An 18,975-nucleotide genomic window follows, 5' to 3' on the forward strand; every position below is an offset into this window, starting at 1 on the left:
TGTGCCCAGCCTCTGAATCCCTTCCGAGTTCAGTGGGACACTCAGAGCATGGAAATTGTGCAGGCCTGACCTACTGGCTGGCTGGGGCATGCTAACTTCATCACCACCTGTCTAGGTCCCATCTTCATTCCACTCAATTTCTAAATTTTTAAAGAGAAAAATCAGTGTTATTTATGCTGTAATGACTGTGAGTTGGTGCAAAAGTTTTAAATGAGGATAGTGGCATTTCCATGTATCACATGCTAAGGAAGAAAGAGTGACTGCTAGAATTTTTTTACCTGAGCCTCTGTTAGGTATTGGAAAATTGGTTTAATTTTTTACCTGAGCCTCTGTTAGGTATTGGAAAATTGCTCTGCTGTGAGCTCAGGATTCTCTTTCTCCTTGATATGCTGGAGTACCTAAGGCCATGGTGAACCCTGGCACAGCAGGGGAGGAAAGTGGCCTGGTAAGAGTATGAAAACACTCATTTGCTTAATCCAAGAGAAGACTAGATTCATTTGTCTAATAGTGTATCAAAACATGATACTGCAAGGACAGGCAAGCACCCAGGCAAGAAATAGTATCATCTGGAATATGGTGTCACTGGAAAAGCAAAATTTTGCAAAGTGTATTACTATGATTGGTAATACATAGTATTATCAATACTATTGGTATTTTTTCTTTCAGCTTCTTTCAGCTGAAAGAAGCTGAAAGAAAAAATTTCATTCAGCTAAATGTCCTTCTGCAAGGAGGGGGTTATTATTCCCTGGAGATTAACTGATTCTGCTTGGGGAGAAAAATTTGTAGAGATAGGATAGGTCAAGTGATGGTTTGTTTGAATGAGCTTGGTGCCTGCACATGAAGGAAAAACTGTGTTCAATCTGTGAAATCAGTCAATGAGTGGCTGTAATGTGACAGGGGCATCAATATATGTGATAGATGTGGTCTTTGTACAGACAGGCCACAGTTCCAGAGACAAAATGAGACCTGGGGTAGGATTCTGGGCAGGACTTCACAGGGATCACTTCATAATTATATCTCTTGAGGCAAAATGGATTTTAAATCCAACCCATAAGATGTCCCTGTTTGCAGAACACCTAGAGCCCAGTTGTGTGCCCACAAAATGGAAAAAAGCTAGAAGTTACAGCACATGCAGATTGAGACCCTTGTGTACTCATGGAGGAGAAACCACAGTACTGCTCACCTGGGCTAGCTGCAGAGCTCCCTATTGACACTGAAGTTAATTTTCCTTGGTTTCAGCTGTAGCAGATAGCTTTACACATTAGAGGATGATTGTGTGCTCTTCAGAAAAGCCATTAAAAAACCTCAGAAACAACATCACCATCCTCAGAAAGGATGAAGGCATTTTCATATAATCTGGAAGATTTGATTGGATTTGCTGCAAACCTTTAAAATACCCTTTATTTCCTGATGTCATGAGATACCCATGGTGGTCCTTCAAAGAAAGTTTAAGGCAAACAGCTTAAGTCAGTAACAGCTTCAAACACTCAGGTAATCTTCCTCTGCACTCAGGGTGTCACACTTAAGAGCACTGAGTTAGTAGCCTGAATACAGCTTTAATATCTCACAGGGGATGCAGATAAAAAGCAGCAGCAGAAGTGTGTCATTCCATTAGACTGGCCCTGTATCTCAGAGGTTATGCTATTCAGCTCTCAGGCATCTGTTGTGGTTTGCCTGATCCAGTAGTCCCTAGGCAAAGAACTTGTTTGGAGGAAAATGTTTCAGGTGAGGTATCAGCATCTGAAAGACACCAATGTGCAGTTATATCTTGCTGTATTTACTATCTACTCAGGATGTAAGGTTACATTTATCAGAATGGATTTATTAGCAGTTTATTGAAATATTTGATGTAGACCTGCTTTGCCAGTGAAGTATTTAATGGTTTCATGTCTAATAAGCTCTGACATTTCCAACAGGTTGTGATTGCAAAAAACTCAGTGTTAAAAACCTAACAGTAAAAAAATGGGAGGCAAGATGGTTGCCTTACTCCTTTGCTTAGGGACTGGTTTCAGAGTTTGCATAAGTAATTATTACATGGCAAAGACAATAAAGTGTAGCCAAAGTACAAGCAGAAACACCTCCATGGTATATACAAGATTAAATGGTTTATTTGTGTGCTTCTCAAGGCATAGAAGAGACAGCAGGATAGAAATATAAAACTGATGAACAGCCTTATTTCAGACCAATGGGGAAGGTTCAAGACAAAAGTCTCATGGAAAGTGATGTCTTCATATTCTTAGAGAGAATAAGAAATGGGATCGAAATATATGATTTCCTATTTTATAGATGCATCAGCCTACTAAAAATTTGCATAGCAAAATTAACACCTTTTGCAGATGCGGTTCAGTTCTAAGTAACAAGTAATAGCAAAACTAGAAAAAACAACTGAATTAAGAAAAAGTGTTCAAAACATTTTGTGGTATGCTGGTCTTGCAACTTTGTGCAAAGTAAGCAGTTATCTCCTGAGAGGGCAGAAATGGATAGCTGGAGTGAAAACCTCTTACAATATTTCAGCTAAATAAATCCATTATTTCGAGTACAGAAGTGTTAAGTGGCATTTGAGTCAATCTAAACCTCAGTAATCTATCAACGTGCAAACACTACAAATGAAAACATTATTTTCTCTCATTTATTTGTTTGCTTTGTTGTGAGAAAGCTGTAATTTTAAAAGATTTAATTTGTAGTCTGTCTGATTGTGTAGCAGGCTATTGAATTTAAGTATCATTAACTTAGAATGAGCCCTGTGGAATGGGTGAATACAGTCATTTATAGACAATTAGCTGCTTGCTGCTGTCTTTCAAATGCTGATCACCATGAAATCTAACCCCCACACCATGTCTGTGCAAGCAGTTCCTGCCATCCTCCCACTGCTGCCTATTCTGGACCTCAGATTTCATAGCCCCATTTCAGTAGTAAGTAAAAATTTGACATTGATGCCAAACTTAGAGTGATCTGGTGCCTGAATTACAACAATGCTGTGCAGTAAGCACAAAGTGGCAGAAAGAATCCCAGTCACGTCTCAGACTATCTGGAATTTAACAAGTATCAAGAGATTGTCTCTTCCCAATATATTTAGCAACAAAATCTTGCTAAACTATTATTGAACAGCCTTATTTGTCCTATTCTCATGGAATCTTGTAGGTATGGATTTGTCAGCGTTGAAACCATCTAAATTTGATCTATCTAAAATCCCTTGTGTGTCTGTATCTGTTTTATCATCTGTGATATCTGAACAGCTAGTGATGGTTTCTGCAGAGCAAAATACACCTCAGAATCCACGTCCTGCAATCTGCCTGTCTTCCAAGCAAGGCTATTTAACAACATTGAAGAAAAACAGTTATATTCCACAAAATAATTATTACCATATTTAAATTTCTCACAATAGTCAATGAAAAAGCACACTCTAATGAAAAGAGTGCAGAAAAATAAAAAGGAGTTATGCAGTGTGGAAAAAATAAATTGTTGATTATTAGCAAGAGGTCTTAGTAGTACTGTCTTTTCTGAACCAGTTATGTGGCCTCACCTTGAGTGTGCAGTTTTGGTTGCTGCAATATAAGAAAGGTGTTAAATTATTAGAGAGTCACATCCAAAGGTGGTGACCACTGACAGGACCCAAGGGAATGGCCTGAAGTTGTGTTGGGAAAGATTTAAGCCAAATCCTAGGGAAAGGTTCTTCGCCCAGGGGTGGTTGGGCACTGGAACAGCTCCCCAGGGCCGCGGTCACAGGACCAGCCTGACAGAGTTCAAGAAGTGTTTGGACAGTGCTCTGAGGCACACGGTGTGAGTCTTGGGGATGGTGCTCTGCAGGGCCAGGAGTTGGACTCAATGATCTTTGTGGGTCTCTTCTATCTCATATTCTGTGATTCTATGATTGGTTTTCAATAGTTTCTAAGTCCTTCGCTATGTTTAGGAGGCATCCAATAAAGTAAGCATTAGCAATAAAGCTGTGAAAGAATCTCTGCTTCTTTTTCCTTTTCTTGCCTACCCTATCACCTTCCCTTTAACAGTTATTCAACAGCACAATGCCTTCCTATCTATTAGGAAATCATATACTGAAAGAATAGGCAAAACTCCAGTTCAGCCTCATCACTCAAAGTAATGAAGTCTACTAACATGGGCTCTATTCATATTCCCTCCACTAATACTTATCTTGTCACTTGCTCTGCTTGAGATTGGAGCTCTTTCGGAAAGGAGGAATGGCCTGAAATTTTCATTCCCTACACTATATAAAATTAGACAAGGGCCCCAGTCCTGAAAGCCAGTTAGGTGCAGGGAATAATCCTGAATAATATCAATAATCTTTGGAAAATTACTCTTCTGTTACATTACTGAGGATTTACAGAAGCTCATCCTAAGATCTTGCATACAAGATTTCCAGTGCCAACCTTGTGATGTACCCCAATCCATGTGTCCTGCTAATGAAGAGGGCTGAAGTATACTGAACTAATGGGCTTTTCACTCAGAGTCTTGTTTGTGAGTATGGTTTTTAGGTGGAATCATCTCATTTCTGGGAATCAGACTGACCCCATCATACAAATCAGCCATCAAATGGCAAAAGCTTCTACTCAGTGCCAGAACTGAGACATCAAACCAGTATTTTCACCACTAGCTTGCAACCACTATCCAATCACTATCTAGCCACTAAGATAAAGTCTAACCATGACTTTTAAAAAAATTTCTCATTTTAGAATATGAGTGAAGTTCATGCTTCCAACAAAAAAAGACTTGAATTCTTGTGTTGAAGAACAACTTTTTTAGATCTGTCTAGCTTACTGATGTGTCTCTGACAGTGGCTACTAGTAGATATTTTGAGAAAGACAAGGACATAATTAATTTTTCCTAAGTTTCACCAGTCTGAAGCTTTGACACTTTCAGAACAGAGATCTTGCATGAATTCATCCATTAACTTTGTCTAATTTCTTTTTAAGCCTATATATTTCTGGCATCCACAACATCTTGTAGCAATGAGTATTACAGTTTTATTATGTGTTGCATGAAAAGATACTTCCTTTTGCTCTGAACCAGTTGCCTGGTAATTTCATTGTGTTTCACCTTGTCTTTATGTTATGGGAAACAATAAATAGCTATTCCCTATTCACCCTCTCTATGCCTTTAACAGTTTCTGTATGCTTCTCTCTGATTTCATAATTTTTTCTTTCATAATTATCTCAAATTTCTCCATTTTTTCCCCCATAAATCTTCATTTATTTAATTCCAAAGCTCCAATTATATTTATTTTCTGATTTTACTGTGTCTCTTTGGGATATGATCACAGAACTTTGTTTCCATTTGATTCTTTACTGGTTTCATAATGGTTCTTAATACTGTATTTTTTGCTTTGATAATTTTTTAACATTGAAAATATGTTTTCAGAGAACTTTACACAAGATCTACTTCCAGGATCACCTTCCTCATGGTCATTTGAATTCTAGTATTTATAAATTTAAGTTTGTAACCTTATGGTTTGTTCTCCTTCACAATGATAGGTATGGATTTGCTTTCATGAATGATGAAGTTTATTTGCCCCTCTATCATGTATATATGGGAGCATTTAAGACCATTCTGAAACTTGTCCTTGTCATTTCCAGTGCTGATTCTTGTAATTTTGTTCCATTGGGAGATTTTTTTTCCTCACTTTTTATTTCTTAATCAGATCATTTAAGAATATATTTGATATCATATGTCTAAACACAGATACCCGAGGGACTCTTCTGGCACCTTCCTTCTCTATGAAAAAGCTGCCATTTCTTTCTAATATTAGTTGGTTGTTCTTTGACCAGTAACCATGAGAGGATCCTTCCTTCTTCTCCTGACACTGAACTTTTTTAAAAGAGCCTTTGTGACAGAATCTCTTAAAAAGCTTATTGAAAAATCTAATTTATTGAGGAGATTAAATACTGATTCATTAAGATCATTATTGTTCATAATAATAGAAGTAATTTATAGTTCTAGACTGGGGGTAGAATTCAGAATGTTTACACTTCTGAAAAGTCCTGGCTTGAAACCAGCCAGACTCTAATCTGTCATGGAGAAAAGCTTGAGGAAGTAGCAGAAAGTTGGTTTTTGAGTATCTCTAAGCAATGTATTCAGCTGATTGCCTGTCTGTGGTTCAGTGGGCTAAGCAACCCTGTAGGTGATTAACATGGGAGGATGAAAGATGGGAAATGTTTTTTTTTAATCATTACTCAGATAGGAAATGTCTAGAGATTTACAGCAACTACCAATTTTGAGGACTTGGATATCAGTGTAACCAGAGATAAATGTCAGTATGTGCATCACTGCAACTGTCTTGATTATTAACAGAAGTTTCCTAAGATTGATCAGCTTCATAGAAAGCTACCCTAAAAAAGAGCTCTTCAAATTTATGGGAAGCTAGGCTGATTGAGATTCTGATTAAGCCCTTCCCATTTCCTTAGGCTCCAGAACTACAGTTTCTGTATTTTATATTCTTGTCTCCACAAGATACTGTGTTTAACAACAGAGCTACTTTTTATTCTTGTAGGTCTCTCTTGATCTCCTTTATTGCTCTTTACCTTATGGGGTGGACATACTGGTGCACATTGATAAAAGCAGCCCATTTGGGATCATGGGATAACAGACAAGGAGAGATGACACAAAATGTGAATGCATGTTTTCTGCACATTAACTTCAGGAAATAGTGTGTCTTGGCTTCACTGTGCAAAACCAGCATGCTTGATTCACACCAGGAAAAAAATTTGGAGACCTGTAAGTATTCACATATATTGTTCTCTCAGAAAAGCATCCAAAATTCCAGAAGTTTTTACAGTGGAATATTTTCTAACCCAGTTACATGCACAAGCATCTCAGCAGTCAGTCTGCAATAGTTTGAATCTAAAACTGAGTAACTTTTGCCCTTGTACTTGTTACTGATATTTTTGGAATATACAAGCTGACTTTAGGGATACCTGGTTTCTAAAATATCATCTGACATCCATGGCTGTGCTGGCCTGGGCTCTGTAGAGCTATGCCTTTGACCTCCTTATATTTATTTCTGGGACCAGTAAGTTCCGAGATTTAAACAACACTTTATCCTCCTCCTGCCAAAAGTAACTATAATAGAGCCTAAGGTATCAAAGTGTCCAAAAGCCTTAATTTGCCTGGAATTTTCTTCCTGCTGTGAGAAGCAGTGCTGTAAGCTCCCTGCCCTTCAGTCAGGTACAGATGTTATGGACAGATGAGACCCACTTAGCCTGAGGATGATTTGTGGGAATAAGGCCAGCACATATAGGAGCACAAGAAGAGAAAGTCAGTAAAGATCCCAACAAAAATAGTCAGAATTTTTCCATTTCAGATTTCAGGGAATGTATCATTAAATATTGTATTCATATTCTTTATAATAATTGTTATATTTTCAGTTATTGTAGGGGTGATGCTATCCTATGTCTAAAAGTTGTGCAAATCCCAGGGAAGGATAATTCCTATCTGCTCTGATGCAGTCTGCTTTCATCCCACTGTGGACAGTGATATGAGCAACAAATTATTCTGCTCATTCCTTTTCTGGAAATAAAGCATTTGGAGAATGAAGACCATTTCACTGGGCTGTGAAGACTGAAGTCTTCACAATAGAGATCTTGACCCCACAAGTAATAATTAGATTGTGCACTGGCAGAAGAGTGACCTGAAGTTTGAAGTGCTTCTGTGATGAATGTTGATCCTGGAGCATCATAGCTAATATATGTTAAACATGTATTATGTTTTAATAATGTTTTAATCTGTAATGTTTTCCTCTGGAAAAGTATCAGTGTTTAAAGCTCTGGTTGCTCTCTTGTTTGCCCAGAAGAGTGTCTATGCCTACTTTGTCATATTCCCTCATGCATTTGTGTTTTGTGGCCAGATCACTATGCTATTCTGTGTCCAATGACAACTAGAGCAAAAATGATGGCAAGTACTCTTTTTATTAAGTTAGTCAATTAGTTGCTTCTCAAGGTACAATCCAAAATTATTTGGGCTTGAATTTCCTCAAGTGATGGATGATGCAGAGGTTGCACCTCTACCTTGCTAAAAGAAATGTGGCATCAAATTGATGTTCATGCATAAAATGTAAAGGATAGATTTGTGTCCTCAGTTTTCATTTGTTTTGAATATAAGCCTCACTGCCTAGTTTTTTTAAAATGTGGCTTTAAAAACAAGCCATCCATGGGTAAGTCTTAGCTTTTGATCTCTGGGGATAGATGGACTTAACTACTGGTTTAAGAAAGGAATCAAATCTCCAAAAAAGAGACCAGACTGCCTTTTATTTTTTAAAAAAGTGGTTCCTTTTGGCTGACTTTAGAAAATTTCTTTTTAGCATACATTGGGGTTGGGAGTGATTTCATATTCTCTAGTTCTACCTTTTTCTATAGGCTATTTACAAATTAAGGGTATCTAGCAGACCAGATATTTACTGTGGTGATCAGATTATTTAGGCCAGACACTTATTATGTTTATCTTCTGTAAATGCTAAGGGTTTGTAACTAATATAAATTTCCTCCCCTAGATTTGCAGATGTGTAGAATTTGAGAGTATCTCAGAGATATTTGTGTTCCCATTTCATCTCAGAAGAGCAGAGTACCTCCTGTAAAATTCACATTCCTCGGCTGCTTCTCTTCAAAAGTAGCAGACCTGTACACATTTTCTATTACTGCAAAACACTACCTGAGCCAGTCAGCAGTGGGGACATTGAATAAGGTTGGACATTGCCCAGGTCAGATCCTAGGGCAATTAAGAACATTTTTTGGTTTTAAATGCAGTGCCAGGAATTCTTATTACTAGAATTTTTTTGATGGAAAAGAAATAAAACAAAGAATAAAAAAATTAAAAAAGAAATAAAAGAAATAAAAAAATAAAAGGAAATAATTGTGCAAGTTGAATTTTATGCTGAACAGAAACAGTGTTCCAGAAATATCACTGGAAATAAACATCCAGAGGAGGTTTCTGACAACTAGGTATGATTCTCAACTGAAGATCAAACCAAAATTATGCAGGTTCATTTTGCTATCTTTTGTTGACATACAATTTTACTTCCTTTGTCTTTTCTCTTCCGTTTTCCCCCACAACTTACTGTATTTAATATACTTTGTTTATTAGAGTGCCTTGTGCTATGTTTAAAGAACATCTCCTGAGGTAAAATATTGCTTTTCTGTTTTATACTTGCACAACCCCAGCAGCATGGACCTTAACTGAAACATCTATAAGGGATAGATAATAATAGTTTAATACATGGTAAGATAAGAAATTATGTCCAGTGTTGATAGATCTAGTACTAAGATATTGAATAGTCATTTAGAAGGTTTTCAAGATATATGAAATGTAATATCAGATAAAACTTTCTACTGTCAAACTTGTAAGATGTTTTTGATAACACTGATACTGGTGTAGCCCTGGGACTGAATTTTTTTTACTTGTAGGAAAACTGCAATAGAAAAGACTTGTAATAAGTGTTGCTGCTGCTTCATGGTGAGACATGTCAGGGCATGAATTGACTTTAATGGCCCTGATGAGCCTTCCCTGGGACCCTTACCCTTTTCCCAGGGACCCCTGCCCTTTATTTCTCCTGAGCCTGAGGTGTGGAGCAGGTGTGCCTGTCTCCTGGATGGGCCTTAGACCTCTCCTGCAGGGGGCTGGTGTCCTGGATGGACCCTGCTGCTCCTGGCTGAGCACTGGGTGGCCCCTGGGCCTGGTCCATCCCTTGCTGTGGCTGTTGAGGTCCTGCTCCCTGGGGCTGTGTCTATTCATGGGGTGCTCCCTGTGCTGGGGCCATCCCGGGCTCCCAACTGACCTCTCTGCGTTGGCTGTGTCCCAGTGCATCTGAACACAGGTTTCAGGTCTCTTTGTAGCTGGAACTGGTAATTTCAAGGGGAAATTTTTGCCAGAATTGAAAAAAAAAAAAAAGACAAAATATAAAGTAGCCCTGCAGAGATTATAGTCTTTTCATAGTTAAAAAAACCCCAAAAACCCAAGAGTGGGCGTGTTTTATTCACAGAATGCTTAAATGTGACTTTTTATTGACTAATTCCTTGCTTTGCATAATCTAATACTGTCATGTTGAAAAATTGGATAAAAAAAAAAAGATATGTCCACCTGAAAGGAAAAAAAGTAGTAAAAAAGTGTTAACAAAATGAGTCAAGCAGTGTTCTGCAGAGCCCAGTGTATGCTGGCCAGGGATGTGCTATGGCAGAAGCATTTATAAAAGCAGCTTAATATCCAGGTCTGGATGATGAGGAAAGCTGCTCTAAAGTAATTTCTTTGACCAGCAGCAACAGTGGTGTTTCTTCAGCACTGTTTTGCTTTTCTCTAATCCGTTTCTGCGTCAGTAACTCTGGTGCTTTGTTCTGCCATAAACCCTGGAGTGCACTGTGCCTGATGGGGTCATGTGTGTGCAGGTGATGTAGAACATGATACCACAACTTTGCACCACCATTTAAATCCTGGAAGGAAAGTTCCTTGTACCATATACTGTCACAGCCCATTAATATGACCACATGTGGTCCCATTTGCTTTAATAAACCAAGAAAAAAATATTTAGAAAACTTTCAGGTATGGGAGACGATTGTTTAGCAAAAAAAAAGTTTTCTTTCCTGACCTCAGGAAGGTACTCAAAACACATTCCAGTACAAATCTTTTGCCTGCAGAAAACTCGAACTCTTTGGATGAGGATCTTAAATTACATGAAAGGCATCAATCAGGCTGTGGGAAAATGTCTTTTCTGAACCTGTCTCAGCTGAAGCCAATAATGGCCCCAGATGTGCTATTTATTCTCTATGACTTGGCTGCCAAAACACTTATGGATTCAATTTCTAATCTAATTTCAAACAAGACTGACAAAATAGTCCATGACAGAGGTAATACCAGCCCTAACACCTTTGCCTGAAGTCAAGTGGGGATTGCTCACAGGTTTCACCAACAGCCTCCTACAGACTGACAGACGCCCAGCCTGGGACTGGTAATGTTTTCAACCATCTAACAAAAGATCACTACTGTCTAATTTGTTAGATTTGTAATGCTATCTTTTCACTGTCATGTACTTTGTGACCTAAACTTCAATATGTATGTTTGAGATGTGTAATATAGTGGAATACAAATGTACTTTCCTGTGATCCCTAGCAAATTAGGTGGTGATGAGTATTCAGATTCTCACTAAGAGCACTTCTGAATTTACAGCTTAACAGATGTGTCAAGCAGAAAAATAAGCTACATCAAAGTAGAACATTAAACAACAGTTATCTTGCAATTTGATTTAGGTAAATTTTAACTGCCAATTGCTCATCCTCCAGATTTCTCAGTATCCTATTTTTCTGGTGAAAAGTATGAACTTGACTCCTAATTTAAGATGGCTAGTTGGGGAACGATTATTTTTACCTCCTTTTACCTTATGTGTATATAAATACTTTATACATACAAATACATATCACATGCTTTTACGTACGAAACTAGAATATTTGCTTGTCTTTATTGTGTTCCACTTCTGTTTATAAAGAATAAAATAGCAGGACAGATTCAAAATCATCCATACCAATAAAGAATTGTTTCACCGATGAAAATTTAATCTGATTTATCACCTACAGAAGGATTTGGAGAGACTGGGTTGATGTACCAAGAAGAACAGTATGAGGTGCAATACAAGTACTGGGTCCTGCACTTGTGTCAAAACAACCCCAGGCACCACTACAGGCTGGGGGCAGAGTGGCTGGAAAGGGGCCCAGCAGAAAAGCCCTGGAGTGCTGATAACAGAGGCTGAACATGAGCCAGTGTGTGCCCAGGTGGCAAAAAGGCCAATGGCATCCTGGCCTGTATCAGTAACAGAGTGGCCAGCAGGCCCAGAGAAGGGACTGTCCCTCTGTTCTTGGCACCAGCACTGGTGAGGTCACACCTCAAGTGCTGTGTCCAATTCTGGGCCTCTCACTGGAAGAAAGACAGAGGGCTTGGAGCAAGCCCAGAGAAAAGCAAAGGAGCACAAGTCCTGTGTGAAGCAGCTGAGGGAGCTGGGGTTGTTTAGCCTGGAGGAGAGGAGGCTCAGGGAAGACCTTTCTGTTCTCTCCAACTGCCTGAAAGGAGGTTGTATCCAGGTAGGAGTCAGCCTCTTCTCCCAGGCAGCCAGCAATAGGACAAGAGAAAATGGACCCAAGCTCTGCCAGGGGAATTCAGGCTGGCCATCAGGAAAAATTTCTTCATTGAGGTTGTCTTAGGTTACAATGTAAGATGTACCCAAAGTTAAGTATTCTATCACCATCTTCATAAGCTGTTAAAACCAAATGGGGCATTGTTCCCTATCTCCTTCTTAAGTCATCTTTGATAACTCTGGGGGATATCTTCTATCAATGGGCCAGCTGTTAAAACCAATTGGAGCAGTGTTCTTTATCTCTTCCATGACCCATCCTCCCTCCAGGAAGACAACTTCTGTTAATGGGCCATTGCTTGTCACTGCATGGCTGATGAAAATTACATCATCCAATTGTGAGATGTTCTGCCTAGGGGGAGGAGCCAAGCATTTCTATCTGGATATCTTCCGAGATTTAGAACACCACAATAGCCTTATCCACTGAATTCCCAGAGTACAAGAGCCTCATAACCACCACTGGACCTTTAGAGGAAGATCAAACTCTTCTACAGGATCACTGCTTCAACCGAACCACATCTGTGAACCACAGTCACTCCAGGAGGATTGCAGCCACCATTTAATCAGACTGCTACCAACACCCTGACCAACAGCGTGCCAGGTTTTACTCTGCAAGCGATTCTGTATTTTTGCATTTATTTTAATTTTGCTATTAAATTGTATTTCTGACTTGGGATCTCCCACTGGTTTGCTTTCAAACTACTACAAGGGTGACCAAAAATGTTGGAACAGATTGCCCAAGGAAGTGGACACCATCCCATGGGGTGTTCAAGAAATACCTGGGCAAGGCACTTCGTGCTATGGTTGAGTTGAAAAGGTGGTGTTTGCTCAAAGGTCTGACTGATGATCTTGGTGGTCTTTTCCAACTTTAATTATTCTATAGCTTTACAATTCTATGATTTCTTAAAAATTCTTCCTTTAAGTCAGATGGCACTCCTACAAGATGCCAGTCACTTTCCCGCCAAAGTCAGCAACCTACACAAATAAAGCCTCAAAAGATAAGCTACAAAATTCTAATCAATCAACAGAGCGGACAATTTTTTTCTAAGTTTCTTTTCCTTGTAGTCTAATTGAGAATCAATTGGTGTTTTAGACTTTTTTACAGTGGACAGAAAAGACCACTCTTGATTTGTTGCCACATCATACTGTTGCTAAATATCTTAGATGGGAGGTTGTTACTTTGCCACGATAGTGGACCCATCACTGAGGAGTCAAGCTCTGGCAATTTTACATTGTGCTTGTCATGTGAGCTAGAGTTGCTTTTTACCTCTGAAGAAAAGTTAGAGTTTCCTGAGATCTAAAAATTATTTTCAGCAGGATGGACAGAAGGCACAGCTTGGTCATCTACACTTTGTTTAGAGACTGAAACTTTGTCATGGACTCATTGCAGGCAGGAACATTGCCTTGGAATTTCCCAGCCCTGAGTTGCATTTGAAGAAATACTTGCCATTGTTCAGCAGCTAGGGAATTAGAGCACTTGCCCAAGAAATGCAAAACCTTGGCCATCACCTTTGTTCTGGGAGATGATGAACCCACATCTTCCTTGTCTCAGAGTTTGGGGAAGCACCAGGCTGGCAGATAATCAATAGAGTAGATGAAGTTGGATCTACGCCAAAAAGACTGCAAAAAATCCATAGACCTAGGAAGACAAAAACTCATGTAAAATGAAGAAACGTGTATTCCCAACACTGTTTGTGCTCTTTATTCCATGTCCCTTAAGTGGGTATTGTAGAACTCAGATCAGGGACTGGGAAAGCACTGTTGCAGACGTGTGGGCACTCGAGTTTGCCCTCCCTGCACTCTGTAAGGCACCAAATGTGGAAAAACTTGGTATACACAAGGCCTGAGGGTCCTGTTTGTGTCCAGCAGCTGTAATATTGCTTGCAGGTGAGGGAATCTAAGTAGCATGAGAAGTCACTTCTGGTCGAGGCACATTCAGCCCCAAAATCCAGATTATAGATGAGTGGGATCGATATTGGCCACCCTGACTCTAGTGTGCTTGAATTTGTCCATGAACTGTTGTATTTCACAAACTATGCATCATAGTGCTGGGCTTCATTGAACCCCATAGGGAAAATGTGAAAACAGATGTTAATAATGCAGTTTATTACAGATACTGGTCTATTAAATTGAAGGACATTAAGTAGTGAAATAAATTATTAAGAAAAACAGACAATTCCAGGCATTTTCTTGGGGAGAAATCTAATTTGTTCTCAGCCACAAGCTCAGTAGGAGTGAAATAGGATCCATTTAACGCAGTTTAAAATGTAAAAGCACTCACTTGATCACATTATATGAACTGTGTGTTCCAACACTGTGTTCAAAAATTAATATTGCAGAGATTTACGAGAAACACACGAACTAGCTTTTCCCCTGTGGGAATATTCAGCACCTTTTTGTGTAAAGAACCAGTTTTATCACCTCAGAAAATTCTTCTAAAGCTAGTCACAGTTGTACTGATGTTGTGTTTGTCCTCATTAGCAAGCTGAGATGATCCTCCTTAGCATTCAGAACCAACTCCAGCACTTCTGTGAATAGGTAATAACGAAGAGATGATGTGAGAAAGAAGCTTTCCATCCTTTAAGAGATAGCTCAGATATGAAGAGATTAATAGCTGTCACTGGGGAATCTGAACCAAGAATCAGTCTTCAAAGCTTTCCCAGGTGATAATGGCACAAAGAAGTCAAAGCCAGATTATAATAAAAATAAAACAATCTTAGAATCCACAACTGTATTTTTTTTTTAGATTTGGGTTTTTTGTTTGTCAAAAATAAATAAGCTTTGTGCAACTGCGTCTGCTGAAGTAATTCTGCCTATATGGTGACTTTTTTGAATCCTCCCTTATAACTGGAAAGTTCTGTCTGATTTCTGCTACTCTGACAAAGTGGTAAACATCTCTAAAATAATTAAGCCCCAAGATTTATGCAAATAAATTAACAGTTCGAGGAGAGGAAGTCTGTTAATTAAATTCTGCAGCAGGAATGTATACTCTATTAGAATGTGCATGAAAAGGGAGCCTGAAGCCTGGAATGAAAAACTTCGTTTGGGCAGCACAGTTTGTGAAGAGCAGTGTTTCCTGTGCCTTGTCTGGCCAAAGTCAAACAAGTTCAAGGCACAGATTTATAAGGAAAACAGGCATTTTCAGCTTCAATGTTCAGGAATATAATTTTTTTACTTAATAAATAATTTATTCCTGATGTGACTCTGCTTTTGACTGGGTTGGGGAGAAGAAATTTGGTAACACTATGAGAAAGGCCAAGGCATTTCTGAGCCAGTTTAAAGCAGAAAGTCTGGGCAGTCATGTGAAAATGAATTTATCATGTGATTTATAGTCCATCAACTAAATCAAATAGGTTTTGATGAAATGCATCAATTAAAGTGTGTCTTGTTCCAGTCTCTCTTTGGGTTGTTTTTAGATGGCTGTTATCTTATCATAAAATATATTAATCCTAATTATACAGTCTAAAAATTTTCACTCTCCATGATGCATCATTTACAATGAAAGGCTCCATTGCTCAGGCTTCAACTTCTTAACAACTCTGATTGAGGACAAGCCTTTTCCTGATTGCCAAATCAGAATCTCTGCTAACTGTGTAAGTATGTGTGAGAGTGCAAGGACACTGCATAGATGTGCATATAAATTTAGGCTTCATGAAGAAAAATCTATTAAACTATGCAGCTACTTACAAGTGCTTTTGTCCAAGGACATCGACATCAGTGAAGCTGAACCACAAGATTGATCAAAGAGTAGTTTATGACTGTGTCAGTATTGCAAATGTACAACTGAATCCAGAATTTTTTTTCTACTTCTCTGTTTTTCTACGATGCACAGTAAATCAAATTTTCTAAATGTTTCCAGCAAGCAAATGGTATCCTCAGTAGCTACCATTTAAGCTTGAGAATTTTTGCAGTGGGATTTCCTAAAAGGCTTCACAGAAAAAAAAGGTTCATTGTTTGAAGCCAAATTCAACTTTTTGTTAAGACTGATCAAAATAGTTTATACAGATTTTCATAAGCTTTTTGCTCACAGTGTGTATTATTTGGCTTAGTGATCACAGCTGAAAAGCATGATTTTAATAAAGAAGTTGAATAAGCAGATTAAAGCAAGTCACAGGGCCTGCCTCATTCCAATAGTAAACAAAGTAAACTACTTTAATTAAGGCAAGACAGGTTATATATATAGCATGTGTGTTATCATTGTTTGGTTTGCTTCTTCCTTTACAGTAATATTTTAAATAGCCAGCCTATCATTTAAATAGCCAGCTTTTTTATTAAGCAGCTGATCTCCTTGATACATTTTTTGCAATTTCTTCTGATGAAGTAAGACGAGCAGTTGCTTTAAACTCTAATTCTAATCAACATCCTTCAAACACCCAGGAATCAATAATTTGTTTACAAGGCCCCATCAGGAATGACTGAGCTAATCACTTTGGGTACACCACTTGTGCAAGGACAAATCCATGCTCCTGTAAATGCCTTTGCTAACTACAGATTGATTTTATTGACTCAAGTATTCAGCATTAGGGGAAAGAAGTGGTCGGAAGGAGACTGGTAATACCAGTATGGCAGGTGATGTGTGCAACGGGACTCATAAGCACGGGGTTGAACGGGTTCCCAGGCTTGGAGCTGGGAGGGAATTTTGCTCAGGGTGTAGTGACCACAGACTTCAAAGGATTTTGGAGGTTTTCTGGCTTTGTTAAAATCGTGCACATGTGTTTACACAATCGCATTCCTGCAAGAGCTGAAAGGAAGGTGCTTGGTGTCCTCAGCTGCTCTTTGTCCTGCTGCTGTGGCCTCCAGGATGATGCTCTTTCTGAGCCACCTTTGCTAATTGGAAACCTCCAACACGGGAAAGATGGGAGAGCATTAGTTGTGGGCACATGATTACTGGCAACTTTGATATTAATCAGCCAGCAATCACACCTTCCAATCAAACACCAATGCCAGACTGCTGGGGAAGGCACAGTCAATCTCACTGGGCAATTTCTATGTTAAGGAACTCTACTACTTTTCTTGTAGCATTTTAAGCTTCAGGGTGTTTCTCTAATGAAGGATTTAAAAACATGTGACCCTTGGCCAGAGATCTGATTCTGTCACTAATGCTGCAGCTTACAATGTTTGAAAGTGAGTGACCATGCTCCATCACCGGAAGAGTTCAAAGCCAGCCTGGATGGAGCTTTGAGTAACCTGGTCCAGTGGAAGTTGCTCATGCCCGTGGCAGGGGACATGGAACTACATGACGCTTAGGGTCCCTTCTTATCCATGTGAAAGCCTATTCTGTGATTCCATGATTTTATGACCTAGAGTTCCCAGAGTCTTCAGGTGGAGCAAAAACCAGGTGCCAGTAAAGTCCTATTAAATCGAATCTCGTCATTACAACAACATTTATGCAGAGACAGTGTTGCATTGTAACACATTAATTATTATTTTTTTTTAAAGTGTTTTTGCAGATGAATGACTAATCTCAGAAGCCGAGGCCGCTGGGGATGCAGGTATCCATGGTTACCTGCGCTGCCTAGCGACAGCTCCTGACGCTGCTGAGCCAGCCCTGCCCTGCTCCCTGCAGCCCCATCCAGCCCCAGGCCAGCTCCCCTGGCGTCCGGGAAGCTGCCCTGCAGTCCAGGTTAGAATTAGAGTTGGTGGTTTTATAGGAAAAAAAAGAAAGAGGGAAGGGACCGATGAAAGACTCCGGTCTCTCTAACAGCAATAACAATCCAGTTGTGGCTCCAGGCAGGATCTGAGTCAGTGTGTTGATGTAAATCCTCAGCTGTGCTGTAAGACACAACTTTGCACAAAAGTTCATTTAGGGCAGGATTTAAGGGTATTGATTCATTTCTCAGCCAGACACAGACCAAGTACTAATAAACTAGGGTTTGGCTCCTTGACTGGGTGAAATGAAGCATAGCTTCATTAAAAAAAAATATTTATGTCATTTCAGAAACAGAAGATGCATTTATCTTATAAATGAGATTTAAAAATACGTTTATAAAAAGGCTATGAGTCAGATTCTCCTAATTATGTCAATTTAAACTGAGTTAATTGCAAATTTAGAACAATAAATTTTACTGGACCTGGTTATGAAGGTCTTCTCAAATGCTGCTGGTTTATGCATGCCATGACTCACCGGCATCCAGTCATGGCATACAGGTCTGCAGTTGATGTCACAGCCTTGGGCTCTGCTTTTCAGAGCATTTTCTCAGAAGAATGACTTGCAAGTACTTTTCACCTGAGTACTCAGGATGGTATTTGTGGTCTAGCTGAATTGCTTACACAAACAAGAGAACAAATTGCTTATGTAAGTCAGGCACTTCTGGTGCAGTCTTGTCTGTAAATAGGGATGCCCTTGTCTTCCTCCTCAGCCTCCCCTGCTGCAGCACTCAACTGCCTTGCTGTAGAAACTTACCAAAGATCTTTTCTGAGCTTACAGTCCTGAGTTTGCCCTTCCAAGCAGTGTTCTGCTGAACAAGAGCTCCTTTAGGAGGTTGCTTTCTGGACTATTGATCTGTTTTTGGCCTCTGGTACATTCAGGGGTGCAGTCTAATGAATGTGCTTTTGCAGTAAATCCTTGAAAGCACTACTGTTTTCTGATTAATTCTTGCTCATGACTTCCTTGAGGTTAATGCCATGGGAGGTGTTACTCTAAATCTTCCAGAGTAATAAACTCTTACTCTAAATCTTCCAGAGTAATAAACTCAGTCATCTGTAGTGCTAGATCATTACCCTTGTCCCTGGTTTGGGCTGGATCAGCTCAGACTCCTCCCAGCAGTTCTTGGGCACTACCTGGGAGTTAGTACAGAACAGACACTGTTCCCTCCAGGCAGTTTGAAAGCAATCTACAGTGCTCTGGAGACAAAGAGTGG

At 39.3% G+C, this 18,975-nt stretch overlaps 1 protein-coding gene across 1 annotated transcript in view; it reads left to right on the forward strand.

Annotated features, from left to right (window-relative positions):
- Positions 1 to 2,801: 2,801 nt before the first annotated feature.
- LGSN (lengsin, lens protein with glutamine synthetase domain) overlaps positions 2,802 to 18,975 on the forward strand; it is a 59,899-nt gene continuing 43,725 nt past the window's right edge. Inside the window, exon 1 of the mRNA XM_054280496.1 lies at positions 2,802 to 2,912. Within this exon, the coding sequence (XP_054136471.1) occupies positions 2,802 to 2,912 (111 nt within the window). The remainder of the gene's footprint in view (positions 2,913 to 18,975) is intronic.

This window comes from Melozone crissalis, unplaced genomic scaffold, assembly GCF_028551555.1.
Source record: "Melozone crissalis strain CALT ecotype California unplaced genomic scaffold, PUWL_Pcris_2 ptg000027l_1, whole genome shotgun sequence".
Taxonomy (NCBI): Eukaryota; Metazoa; Chordata; class Aves; order Passeriformes; family Passerellidae; genus Melozone; species Melozone crissalis.